This window comes from Capricornis sumatraensis, chromosome 3 (genome assembly GCF_032405125.1).
Source record: "Capricornis sumatraensis isolate serow.1 chromosome 3, serow.2, whole genome shotgun sequence".
NCBI lineage: Eukaryota > Metazoa > Chordata > Mammalia > Artiodactyla > Bovidae > Capricornis > Capricornis sumatraensis.
This window is the reverse complement of record NC_091071.1, coordinates 8,551,660-8,564,980: the sequence shown is the minus strand read 5'-3', so window position 1 is coordinate 8,564,980 and position 13,321 is coordinate 8,551,660. Positions and strand designations below refer to the sequence as shown.

Below are 13,321 nucleotides of genomic sequence, written 5' to 3'. Positions count from 1 at the left end.
TGTCAAAGAATCCTGTACTCTCAACTGAACCAGAGCCCTATTCCTGCTTCTCCTTGTCCCCCACATCAATACATTAGTGTCACAGACCTGCAGGTGTCCCCAGGTTCACTTTTCATCTGTGTCACCTCTGGAAAATCACTTAGTGAGCATCTCCTAGAGCATTAGTCCCCTAATCTGTGGGATGGGAATGTGAGAAGATTCAAAGAAATGCAAGCTCCTGGATCAACAAATGTCATCAGCAAAATGCTTGGTGAATGAAATTCTTAAAAGTACCGGATTGTCTCTAGGTGGTGGAGAAAGTAGTTCAGGACTGGGCCTTTGGTTATAAACAGCAAATAAAGGAGGAAAGGCCCCACAATGCTCTGGACACCCCACTTCTGGCCCTCCCCACCCCACTGCCCACAGCTGAGTCAATGCCAGCTTCTGCCCTTCTCCCCTCACCAAGGACAAAAGGGAAGGAAATGAGGCCACTTCATTTGCTCTCTGAGTGGATCTGTTTCCTCACCCGAGGTTGTGGGTGCGTCTGTCTGTCCCCTAGTCTCTGCAGCAGCCTCTGTGCTTGGAGGGTCCTTCTAGAGCCAGAGGGCCCACACTGCCAGGAGAGGCTCCCTGGTGGCCAGGGAAACGTTTGAATCTGGCAGCCCTGACTCTGGTACTTCCACTTGTTCTGAGTTGTGGGCCTGGGAGGCCCATGGAGCACACTTGTTTATAGGAACATTCCGTCTACAGCTAAGTGGGTCTGGTCTATCATTAGTCTTTCAGAATATCTTGTGTGTGTGTGTGTGCATGTGTGGGTGACTAAATTCTGCCAACTTCCTGGTTTTTGATATTGCACTACAGTTATGTTGCCACTGGGGGAACCTGGGGGAAGAGTCCACAGACTTTCCTGTTCTTTTTTTTTTTTTTCAACTCCTTTTGTACCTATAATTCAAAATTTAAAGTGTGTTGTTAAAAATATTTCCAGGGACTTCCCTGGTGGTCCAATGGCTAAGACTCCACACTCCTAATGAAGGGGGCCTGGGTTCGATCCCTCGTCAGGGAACTAGATCCCACATGGTGCAATTAAAGATCCCCCAAGCTGCAAATAAGACATGGAACAGCCAAATGAGAAAAAAATCTTTTCAGCTTCCTTCCTACCATCAGCCCCCCCGCCCCCCCCGCCCCGAGTCCAGGCTCTTATCACCTCCATCTTGGACTCTTGCAACCACCTCTTGGCTTTCCTTCTATCTGTTTGGTCTTGGCACACACTAGTCCATCCATAGAATCTCCAAGATACCAATTTTGACCTATCTCACCCTGAAATGACTAGCAGATGCTAGTTTGCTGGGCTGAACTAGCACTCAAGGCCCTCAAACACCTTTCCAATCTTGTTGTTTAGCTGCCGAGTTGCGTCCGACTCTTTAGCCACCCCACAGACTGTAGCCTGCCAGGCTCCTCTGTCCATGGGATTTCCCAGGCAAGAATACTGAAGTGGACTGGTATTTCCTTCTCCAGGGGATCTTACCGACCCAGGGATCAAACCTGCATCTCCTCCATTGGCAGGCAGATTCTTTACCACTGAGCCACCTGGGAGCTTCCAATTTTACCTGCTACTTTTTTTTTCTTGCCTGCATCGCCTGGTTTGCCAGATCTTAGTTACCAGACCAGGGATCCAACCCAGGACCCCTGCGATGGAAATGTGGTCTTAACCACTGGCCTGCCAGGGAATTCCCTTACCGGCTTTTTATTTTACTCATACCCTGCCTCCACACAGCATCCTCCTGCTCAAGTCTTTGCTGAGGCTGTGCCACCCACTAATTCCAAAACTACCATTTCCCTTCTCCATTAACAGTAAAAATTCATCTGAATTTCCCAATACTAAGTTGAGCTATTTCAAATCCTGAAAGATGATGCTGTGAAAGTGCTGCACTCAATATGCCAGCAAATTTGGAAAACTCAGCAGTGGCCACAGGACTGGAAAAGGTCAGTTTTCATTCCAATCCCAAAGAAAGGCAATGCCAAAGAATGCTCAAACTACTGCACAACTGCACTCATCTCACAGGCTAGGAAAGTAATGCTCAAAATTCTCCAAGCCAGGCTTCAGCAATACGTGAACCGTGAACTTCCTGATGTTCAAGCTGGTTTCAGAAAAGGCAGAGGAACCAGAGATCAAATTGCCAACATCTGCTGGATCATGGAAAAAGCAAGAGTTCCAGAAAAACATCTATTTCTGCTTTATTGACTATGCCAAAGCCTTTGACTGTGTGGATCACAATAAACTGTGGAAAATTCTGAGAGATGGGAATACCAGACCACCTGACCTGCCTCTTGAGAAATCTGTATGCAGGTCAGGAAGCAACAGTTAGAACTGGACATGGAACAACAGACTGGTGCCAAATAGGAAAAGGCGTTCGTCAAGGCTGTATATTGTCACCCTGCTTATTTAACTTCTATGCAGAGTACATCATGAGAAACGCTGGACTGGAAGAAACACAAGCTGGAATCAAGATTGCCGGGAGAAATATCAATAACCTCAGATATGCAGATGATACCACCCTTATGGCAGAAAGTGAAGAGGAACTAAAAAGCCTCTTGATGAAAGTGAAAGAGGAGAGTGAAAAAGTTGGCTTAAAGCTCAACATTCAGAAAACAAAGCTCATGGCATCCGGTCCCATCACTTCATGGGAAATAGATGGGGAAACAGTGGAAACAGTGTCAGACTTTATTTTTGGGGGCTCCAAAATCACCGCAGATGGTGATTACAGCCATGAAATTAAAAGATGTTTACTCCTTGGAAGAAAAGTTATGACCAACCTAGATAGCATATTCAAAAGCAGAGACATTACTTTGCCAACTAAGGTCCGTCTAGTCAAGGCTATGGTTTTTCCAGTAGTCATGTATGGATGTGAGAGTTGGACTGTGAAGAAGGCTGAGTGCTGAAGAATTGATGCTTTTGAACTGTGGTGTTGGAGAAGACTCTTTAGAGTCCCTTGGACTACAAGGAGATCCAACCAGTCCATTCTGAAGATCAGCCCTGGGATTTCTTTGGAAGGAATGATGTTAAAGCTGAAACTCCAGTACTTTGGCCACCTCATGCGAAGAGTTGACTCATTGGAAAAGACTCTTATGCTGGGAGGGATTGGGGGCAGGAGGAGAAGGGGACGACAGAGGATGAGATGGCTGGATGGCATCACTGACTCGATGGACGTGAATCTGAGTGAACTCCGGGAGGTGGTGATGGACAGGGAGGCCTGGCGTGCTGCGATTCATGGGGTCGCAAAGAGTCAGACACGACTGAGCGACTGAACTGAACTGAACTGAACTGAAGACTTTACCACCTGTTGAACGGGAGTAATAATTGGACCCTTGCCTCCTTGAAAGGATCCAGTGTGATGACGGCTGGAATAATGCCTTTACTAACGATTATCAGTAAAGTAGCCCAGGGAAGGCCTGAGCCTGGACTGCGTGCACTACATTACTTACCCCGCAACGCTCCAGCGGCCACGCAGCCTCAATGGCCAGGCCCCGCCCTTCCGGGAGCCCAATGATCATGGCCCCGCCCCTGGAGACTCACCAAAGACCAGGCCACGCCCCTCGGCACGCACCAACGGCAGGGCCCCGCCCCGTGTGCGTGCGCGGCCCCGTGAAGACGTGCAGGCGTCCGCCCCGCCGGAGGCTGAGGTGGCAGTGGCCCTGCCGACATGGAGCTCCCGCAGATGCCGGAGCTGATGGGGCTGTCGCTGTTGCTCGGGCTGCTGGCCCTCGTGGCGACGGCGGCGGTAGCGCGGGGGTGGCTGCGCGCGGAGGAGGAGACGAGCGGCCGGTCCGCCGGTGAGTGTGGCGGGGACGGGTAGGAGCGACCCGCGAGACCTCGCTCCCCGGCCTCCTCGGGGGTCCGACCCAATGTTCGGGCCTGTGGGGGTGTCAGTGACCCGCCCTCCCCGCCTCAGTTTCTCCTCTTGTGACACGAGTTTCCCTTCCCTAGAGTAGGGGCCCCCTTGCCCGGCCCATCGCGCCCCTTTGGGGCGATCTGTTAGAACCTGGGTCCCGCGCGACTGTGCGCTCTCTCCGTGGCCGAGACCAAGCCCCCTTCCCTCGGAGCACAGCTGAGAGGCCGTTCGGAAATATTCCCGCGCGCTCCTTGTTCGTTATTTTATGAAAACGGGGAGGAAGGGACAGAGACCTCCATTTGTGAACGCTCTGGTCTACCGACATACAACATTTATTGAATACTACCTCCTGTAGGCTTTGGGGTCTTTTCCTTTGGGGAGTCCAGTGTCGGGTAAAAGAACATCTGAAAATGTAAGTGAAAAATACAGTGTCGTGGGTTTCATAGAAAGATCAGTATTAGAATACTAGTACTAGCCCAGTACTAGTACTCCCACGGGTGGGCGGGGGTCAAGTAAAGAACCCTGAAGGTGGGGTCCTCAGGGATCGAAGTGTAAGGGTTTGCCAGGACGGCCAAGAGAAGGAGAATACTCCTGGCAGTAGCAACGTGCAGGAAGCCAAGGAGTCCTGAAACAGTGTTTGGTTTGACTGTGATGTGAGAGGAGAGGAGTGGGCTTGTTGGACAAGGCTGGAGAGGCAAGCAGAGGGCAGATTGGCCTTTGTAACAGTGGCCTCCGGAGTTTTCTTCCTGCAGGAATTGAGGAGCATCTGTAGTGACCTGACACATGCCCACTTTGCACTGGTCCTGATTCCCAATTAAATTAGCTATTTTACACAAAAATGACTGGCAGCCTTTTCAGCACAGGGGACGTGCTCAGCACATGTTGACTACTTCTCATTGCCCGGTTCTCTCTGGGATTCCCTCTGAGCCTGTTTTAGTGCTTGCTTTGGGTACTATGCTTGTCATTTCGTATATATTATCTCACCCAGTTCTCAACTTTTCTTCTAGAACAGCCAAGGCCCAGAGCAATCAAGTAACTTAACCTGAGAGCAGCGCCAGCAGCTTCTGTAGTGCACATTATCCCTCACTTAGAGAGGCCTGGTTAAGAATCTGCTCTCCACTGGCCTTTCTGTGAACTCACTGAGCTGCGCCTGCCCAGAGAGGGCACCTTCTCTAATGTGCAGTGGGGTGCTGTATGGTTATGTTATATACACTAATAGCAAGCAGCCTCCCCAGGATCACTCAGTGATAGAGACATAGTCCATACCCAGGTCTGATTCCAAAGCTTCTGTTTTTTTCCCGTGTATTCCTCTCTCTTCTCGAGGACAGGGTCATCTCTTGTGCCTCTCCACTCAATGCCTGGCCAGTCATCCGTGGTCACTGAGTGCTCACTGAGCGAGTAAATGGATAGTTGACCTGGCCCTTCCTTATAGGCCAAAAAGCAAACGGATGTCCACCTGACAAGTCCTTGAAATCCAAGAAGCAGAAACAGCAACAGCGGATTCGCAAGGAGAAGCCTCAGCAACACAACTTCACTCACCGCCTTCTGGCTGCAGCATTGAAGGTACACGGGTACCCAGGCACAGCCCTGCAGACTTCTCCTTTGTAGGATTCTGTGCGTGTTACAGATTCCTCTGCCTCTGACTCAGATCAGGGGGGACACCCTGTCCCATCTCCTCTCCTGACATCCCATCAGCAGCTTGCTGTTGATCTAAGCAGCAGGACCCCTGAGTCATGGTTGCTTGGGTTTCCGCATTTGCCCAGGGGGTTCCTGTTCATACCTGCTGCTGCCCTTGCCCTAGAGCCACAGTGGGAACATAACTTGCATGGACTTCAGCAGCAATGGCAAATACCTGGCTACCTGTGCAGACGACCGTACCGTCCGCATCTGGAGCACAAAGGACTTCCTGCAGCGGGAGCACCGCAGCATGAGAGCCAACGTGGACCTGGACCATGCCGTCCTGGTGCGCTTCAGCCCTGACTGCAGGTGGGACAGGATGGAGCCCCAGGTGTGCTTGCAGAAGCCCTGACCCAGGCCTAGGTCCTTCCCATACCTCGTTTGGGATACTGAGGGGGGTACCTAGCATCTTCCTTGTGGTGGCAGAAGGGGACAGCTTGAACACTGTCTGAGGCTCCCTGGAGGGTTATGCAGCTACCTAACAAGGAAGTAGCGGAGAAGGCAATGGCAACCCACTCCAGTACTCTTGCCTGGGAAATCCCATGGACGAACGAGCCTGGTAGGCTACAGTCCATGGGGTTGCGAAGAGTCGGACACGACTGACGTGACTTAGCAGCAGCAGCAGCAATAAGGAGGTAGAGTGGGGAAAATCTGTTCCTATTTGGGAAGTACCAAAGCCTGACTGATTTCCAGATTAATCTTAGAAGCTCTCATGGTTTTCTAAACCCTAGAGAGAATCTAAAGGAGCCAGAACTATGAGAGTCCTAACCTTCTAAGGAGTTTTAAGAGATTCTGAATTAAGGGTTGTGAGGCTGAACTATAGGTCCTGAAAGGAGATCTTGATTTTCCTTAAAGCCTGCCTAGCATAGGACCTCACACACACAGGTCTCTGTGTCTGAAGGAGTGAGAGACTTGTCTGCTCCCTGTTTGTAGAGCATTCATCGTCTGGCTCGCTAATGGAGACACCCTCCGTGTCTTCAAGATGATAAAACGAGACGATGGGGGCTATACGTTCATGGCCACCCCAGAGGACTTTCCTAAAAAGCACAAGGCACCCGTTGTCAACATTGGCATCGCTGACACAGGTGAGAGGCATTCAGAGGCTGGAGCTTGCCCCAAGCAAGAGGGAATGGACTGTTATACTCACTGAATGAGTGAATGCAGCCTGAGAGGTGTGCCCAGTTCTGGTGTGACAAAAGGGACCTTGTTTGGGCTCCCCTGGAGTTCCTGGGAGCCATAGCAAGTCCCCAGGAGAGGCAGGTAATCACAGTCTTCAGTTATATCCTTGTCTTTGGTGACCCTTGGTGCGGGAGGGGAGCATGATACGAAGGGCAGCAGAGGCCTTCGTAAGTCACTTGATCAGGTCATTGACCTCAGCTCATGTTACGCCCCCTCACCCCCAGGGAAGTTCATCATGACTGCTTCCAGTGACACAACCATCCTCATTTGGAATCTGAAAGGCCAGGTGCTGTCCACCATCAACACCAACCACATGAACAATACTTATGCTGCTATATCCCCTTGTAGCAGGTAAGGAAGAGGGGACTCTGGCATTGGATGTGGGCTGAGGTTGGCGCTGGGGGCTAGGGTGGAGAGAGAGTCGAGAGCCAGCTTCAAGTAGCAGAAGGAGCAGGCATGTGAAATCAGGACACCTGGATTCAAGTCCTTAGTTTCTACTTACTCATTTAAAGCATATAAAAGGTTGGGGCAGGGGTACTATGTATCTTACAGCTGTAAGGATGAACTGACATCATGTATAAAAGCACTTTTAAAAGACAGTGTTGTTTAGATCCACGATTATGAACTCTCTCAGGAAAGGAATTTAGTGGATCTGCAGAAAAAGCTGCCCTTACAATTAAGTTTTAAAGGAGCCTGGGTTGTCCGGCAGGTTTGTAGCCTCGTGTGGCTTCACCCCAGATGTAAAAGTTTGGGAAGTCTGCTTTGGGAAGAAAGGGGACTTCCAGGAGGTTGTGCGAGCCTTTGAACTGAAGGGCCACTCTGCAGCCGTGCACTTCTTTGCTTTCTCCAATGACTCCCGGAGGTGAGTGAATTCTCTGAGCTCTTAACCAGTTTCTTACCAAGACTCCCAGCCCCTCTTGGCAACCAGGAGCCTCCAGCCATTCTCTGCAGCAGCTGCGCGGGGGGGTGGGGCTTTCTGGCCCTCAGCAGGAAGTAGACACAGCAGTGGAGTTGGCTTCCCAGCTAGCATCCCCAAGTGCCGTCCCAGCACCCTCCCCTCCAGCGGGTGTGAGGCTAGAGCCCTGACTTTCCATGCTGCAGGATGGCCTCTGTCTCCAAGGACGGCACGTGGAAGCTGTGGGACACAGACGTGGAATACAAGAAGCAGCAGGACCCCTACTTGCTGAGGACAGGCCACTTTGAAGAAGCGAGCACTGTGCCATGCCGCCTGGCGCTCTCCCCTGATGCCCAGGTCTTGGCCTTGGCCAGTGGCAGCAGTATTCATCTCTACAACACCCGGAGGGGTGAGAAGGAAGAGAGCTTCGAGCAGGTCCACGGGGAGTGTATCAGTGACTTGTCCTTTGACATCACTGGCCGGCTTCTGGCCTCCTGTGGGGACCGAGCAGTGCGGCTCTTCCACAACACGCCTGGCTACCGGGCAGTGGTGGAGGAAATGCAGGCCCTCCTGAAGCGAGCCTCCAACGAAAGCACCCGCCAGAGGCTTCAGCAGCAGCTGACGCAGGCTCAGGAGGCCCTGAAGAACCTGGGGGCCTTGAAGAAATGACTCTGGGAGGAGGGACAGTAGGAAGGATCTGACCTCCTGCTGTCTCCACTGCTGCCGTTTCCCTGGTACTCTCCAGCTGGAAGCCTTTTGAAAGGAGTGTCCTGATTTTCCTAATGGCAGCTTCTCTCTACTTTTCCCCATTGAAACTATTCCAGCCTACTCAGATCTCTCTCTCCTCTTGCTGGTGATGACTCCTGGCCTACTTGACGACCTCCCAGGCTAATGACCAAGGTGCTTTTCTTTTTCCTGGGCCCAAGGGGTGGAGTCTGTCTTCACCAGGCACGGAGGAGAGTGGTAATTAGAAGAGAGAGAGCACATAGTCTTTGACCTTGGGACAACACACCCTGCTATCCAAAGGAGCTTGTAATTGTGGAGGCAAAACCCAGGAAAGACCTGAGTGCTAACCAGCAGGCTTGCAGGAGTGGAAGACAGATTACTTATTCCGGAACTGGGGAGTGGCTCAGGGAAAGGCTGATCTTAACCCAGGCAAAGCGCCTAACTTCATCCAGAAGTAATTATGGGATTTCATTCTGTGCCTCAGTTTTCTTGTTTGTCAAATGGAGAATAATTATCTTTTGACCTCCTTCCTAGATTTGAAAGAAAAGTGGAAAAGAGTCATAATCTGTTGTCAAATATCATTTATTAACTACTGAGTAAAACTGGGACTCAAACAGGGCAGTTTGAATCTCTTGGGAAAGCTGTTTCTGGGATTTGATTGATTGTACATTTCATATTTGCTTCTGCTTTAAGTTGAGTGGAGGAATCACAAAATCCCAAGATAGGGCTCTCCTCTTCCGGGAGGTTATATCCTGTTTGAGGAGAACTTTTCAGTTCATCCAACATTTGCTTGCCTATTCTGTGCCCAGTGCAGCATGGACACTGGAGATAAATATGAATAAGACACGATTTCTGCCATCGAAGATGGCTGGTGGACAAGAGGTACACAGGTCTGTGAAGTGTTTTTTGTTAATCTATTCACAGCTGGAGAAGGCTGTGGTAAAAGTCAAGGCAAGAGAGAAGACTGAATCAGGACAGAGGCAATGACGTTGAAGGGATAGATTGAATAGATTGGGTATTTAGAAGTTCACGTTTTGGGACTTTGAGGACTGCTTGGATGGGAGAGCTAAGGGAAATAAGGAATCTAGGAAGACTTGAGTCTCAGCAAAATTTATCCAAAATAAATTCTTCCCTCTCCCTAAAACTTGGACCTCCCCTAATCACCCCCAACTCATATAAACGTGAACAAATCACAGCATTGGCGTTATCCTCAGTTACTCCCTTTTCTACACTCCTTCTGCCCTACTACACGATTACCATCCACTCCACCAGAAACTTCTTTGGGTTACATGGCAGTAAATCCTGAATCCGTTACTCCTCTCCATCTCTTCTGATACCATCCTGGTCCTAGCCACTGTCATCTACAGGGCCACTATAATATAGCTTCCCCATTGGCCTTCCTGCTTCCTGGCTTGCCTCTGTTAAGTCACTCTTCTACATAGCAGAGTGATCTCTGAAAAATGTAAAGCAGATGACAGCATTCCCAATGTAGAAACCCTCCCAAGACTCCCCATCACACGGAATAAAATCCAAAATTCTCACTGTGGCGTACAAGGTCCTGTGTAATCTGGGTTCTTCCTCCTTCTGTGATCTTGTTACCACTCTCCCAGTCGTGCCATTCCTCCAACCAAGCCAAGTTATTTCCAGCTTCAAAGGGGACTTGTGCCTCTGTTCTTGCCTCTGCTTAGAAGCATTTTTTTTCCCTTCTCTTGGCAGACTTGCCATGCTTGTCATAATTCAGTTCTCAGTTTCAGTTACACTTTAGAGACCCTCCCTGACCACTCAATCTGAAGTAGCCGTTTCCACCAGTCATATCACCTCCATCACATTAGCTCATTATATTTTAGTTTGCATTACTTAATGCTGTCTGAAATTATTTTGTTTGGATATTTGTTGGCTTCAGGGGTGAATTGGGCCACAGTTGTCTGGGTGAAAGACAATAGGAAAAGGTGGGAACTGAAGTCATCTCTAGAGGGCTTTTGTCCTGGGTCAGGGGCAGGGGTGGCTGCGACTTAATATTCAGGAATCCAGCAGAAGTTGCCCATTTCAGAGAAGCCAGAAGTTGGCAATTTATTATAAAAAAAATATTAAGCACTGTAGGAATCAAACAAAACGCTAATGGCAGGATGGAGCCCAGCAGTCTCTCATTAGCAGCTTTTGGATTGCTCATTAAGCCACTGGAATGTGACTTGTCTGATTTGCTCCGTATCCCACACAAAGTGCCTGGAATAGAGTAAGCACTCAATAAATGTTGAACTCGAACCAGGGCAGCTAACAGAAACGTCAGAATCCTCTGTGCGCTGCGGTTTGATGTTCCTAAGAATAGACTTCTGACTGATAATGCTGTGCACCTGGGTCCTGGTGAAACTTTGCTTTCTGACTGTCAGAAGAATGAGACTAAGACACTTTGCATTTCTGCTTGGGTCTGGCTTTACTCTCATTGCATATCCAGGAGGGGCAGTGATCGCAGAATGTTGAGTTACTGAAGTCAGAAGTCTTTGGTTCCAGTTTTGGCCGGGGAAGTTATTGAACAGACACATCACTTCACCTCTCTGAGTTTGTTTCCTCATCTGTAAAATGGAAATAAATCTGGCCCTGCATGCCTTGCCAGGGCTATGAATTTATAATAAAATGAATGAAAACACTACAGGAGAGTCATTACAGAGATGTCCGGGGGACAGAAAACAGCTCCTCTCACTAAAGATGAGGCTGCTTCCTTTGTCAGCATGGCGAAAGTTACCTGGATGTTCATGTAGCCCAGAGGCCACTGTTTTTTTTGATAAAAAATTCTTGTGTGTGAAGGCAGTGTTAATACTTTAATATTACTATTTCAGTTTATGTGGGTTTGAAAGTTTTCAGAATAAAAATTTGGGGAAATTAAACAATGGTGGTATATAGATTATTTTTATCAGTCATTAAAAATAAAAAAGCTTAAAGTGCAAAAGTATACATCTGAAGGTCTGTTGATAGTCTTCATCAATTTCAGTTAAGGTAATAAGACTTGTCTTTAAAAGATGTTTTATAATTGGAGATTATAGCAGGTAAGTAGGAAACACATACTGTTGTGATGAGTTACCAGTGATGGGATGTTATATCATAGACCCAACAGTGTCCCAAATTGGCCACGTGTCTAGAAACTTAGTAATTTGGGATTCATGTTCTCTACAAAATTCCAGAAATATGAGTCTTCCAGGTGAGCATGCCTTGGTTTCAGCACACAGCTCTTGAGACTGAGGCCCACTGATGACACAGGTTGGCGCTGCAGAATCAGCCGCAGAAACTGAAAGCGTGATTCATAAACACAAACCTGGGAAGGCCTTGTGAGACTGTGACTGTATGAAGCTTGCTTTCTTTAAGCTTCCAGTTCTGATCCCAGAGTTCAGGGCAGTAGGAAAATGAGCATGATCTCCAGTCGCTTTCTGTTCAGCAGACATACCCAGTCTAAGTGTGTTTGCGTTTTCTTGTTCACGTTGATAGTGGCCCACATTGAGTGCTAAGCCTTCAATCCCTACAATCTCACTATTGTTCTTGCCTCAGGAAACAACCCTATCTTAGTGTTTATCTGGTGAACTACCACCTCCCCGAATCTCTATCTGTACAATTTATAGAGGATAGGCCTTGACCCTCCATGAAAGGTGAAAGTGTTAGTCGCTCAGTCATGTCCAACTCTTTGCAATGCCATGGACTGCAGCACGCCAGGCTCCTCTGTCCATGGAATTCTCCAGGCAAGAATGGTAGGCATATAACCAATCAGCAAGCTCCTGGACTTCGCTGGACTTTAGAAAAAAGTGAAAATATGTTTAGTTTTCTGCTAGAATTGCTTAATAAGTAGGATGTAAAGTTGTTAACTGTGTAGTCCTGCCCAAGAATGAACCAACACAGGAAAGGAGCCAAAGAGACCGCAAGCTGAGGATGCTTCTTGTTTCAGCTGCTGGATCCAGACACACCTGAGGTTGCCAGCACTGGGCACTAGTTACTAAGAGCCAAGAAAGTCCTGTGTGTGATTGTCAATTTGAATTGGGATACTCTTGCAACTGAGAGAGCCTTGACATCAGTATTATTAGGGAGTCTAATTGCCCACCACACATAACCAATAAAAGGCTTGCTCAGATCTTTGAGTTTAGGCCTATCTAGGAACTCAGTCGGAGAAGGCAGTGGCACCCCACTCCAGTACTCTTGCCTGGAAAATCCCATGGGCGGAGGAGCCTGGTAGGCTGCAGTCCATGGGATCATGAAGAGACAGACACGACTAAGCGACTTCACTTTCACTTCTCACTGTCATGCATTGGAGAAGGAAATGGCAACCCACTCCAGTATTCTTGCCTGGTGGGCTGGCATCTGTGGGGTCACACAGAGTCGGACATGAATGAAGCGACTTAGCAGGAACTCTAAATACTTTCACACAATAAAATACATTCCTTTAACCAACATGTGTAAAGCCAGAGATAAGAATACAGATGGAGACCCACATGCTGTCCAAGTTTTACCGTTATAAATTAAGGTGAGCGCCAATATGTGCTATCCTCCAACCTTGATACAGCATCCTGGAAGGCCATGTTCAAATTTAGAATTCTCAGACTCAGTTCTGTGCCACAGTGTATTGTCAAAGGTGATCATCCCATGATCAAGGCCACTCTCCTTTTCCCACCGGGTTCTTTTCCACATTGCAAGGGACACCCCAGCCCACACCTCATATGCCATCATATCCCTGCGAGACAAACACCCACCCCTTGGCCACCAACCACTCAGGCCTCAGGTTTTGCACCATGGTAGTGCCACCTCTGTGAGGATGGACCCAGAGGAAAGGGTCGTACAAGCCCTTGAAGCAGGCTTGCATCTGTTTGGACAGGGAGTCCAGGGTCTGGTGGATGGGATGGCAGCCGTTTGCACCAGGTGGTCACATCTCCCTGGTCTTGCAACTGTGCCTCGTGGGGAGGAGCATGGGAGGGCAGGGCCAGGATGGGTCCCTCTGGAG

The 13,321-nt window shown here is 49.0% G+C and overlaps 1 protein-coding gene across 2 annotated transcripts; it reads left to right on the top strand.

Moving 5' to 3' along the window:
* The first annotated feature begins 3,675 nt into the window (after positions 1–3,675).
* TBL2 (transducin beta like 2) lies at positions 3,676–11,201 on the top strand. Of its 2 annotated transcripts, none has more exons than XM_068967499.1 (7): positions 3,676–3,810; positions 5,302–5,432; positions 5,671–5,855; positions 6,480–6,631; positions 6,950–7,076; positions 7,435–7,587; positions 7,827–11,201. In XM_068967499.1, exons 1-7 carry the CDS (start codon positions 3,681–3,683, stop codon positions 8,287–8,289), a joined length of 1,341 nt encoding a protein of 446 aa, XP_068823600.1. In that variant the 5' UTR covers positions 3,676–3,680; the 3' UTR covers positions 8,290–11,201. The 2 variants fall into 2 exon arrangements, with proteins under 2 accessions (XP_068823600.1, XP_068823601.1); XM_068967500.1 differs by having other exon boundaries at positions 3,676–3,816.
* Positions 11,202–13,321: the final 2,120 nt, after the last annotated feature.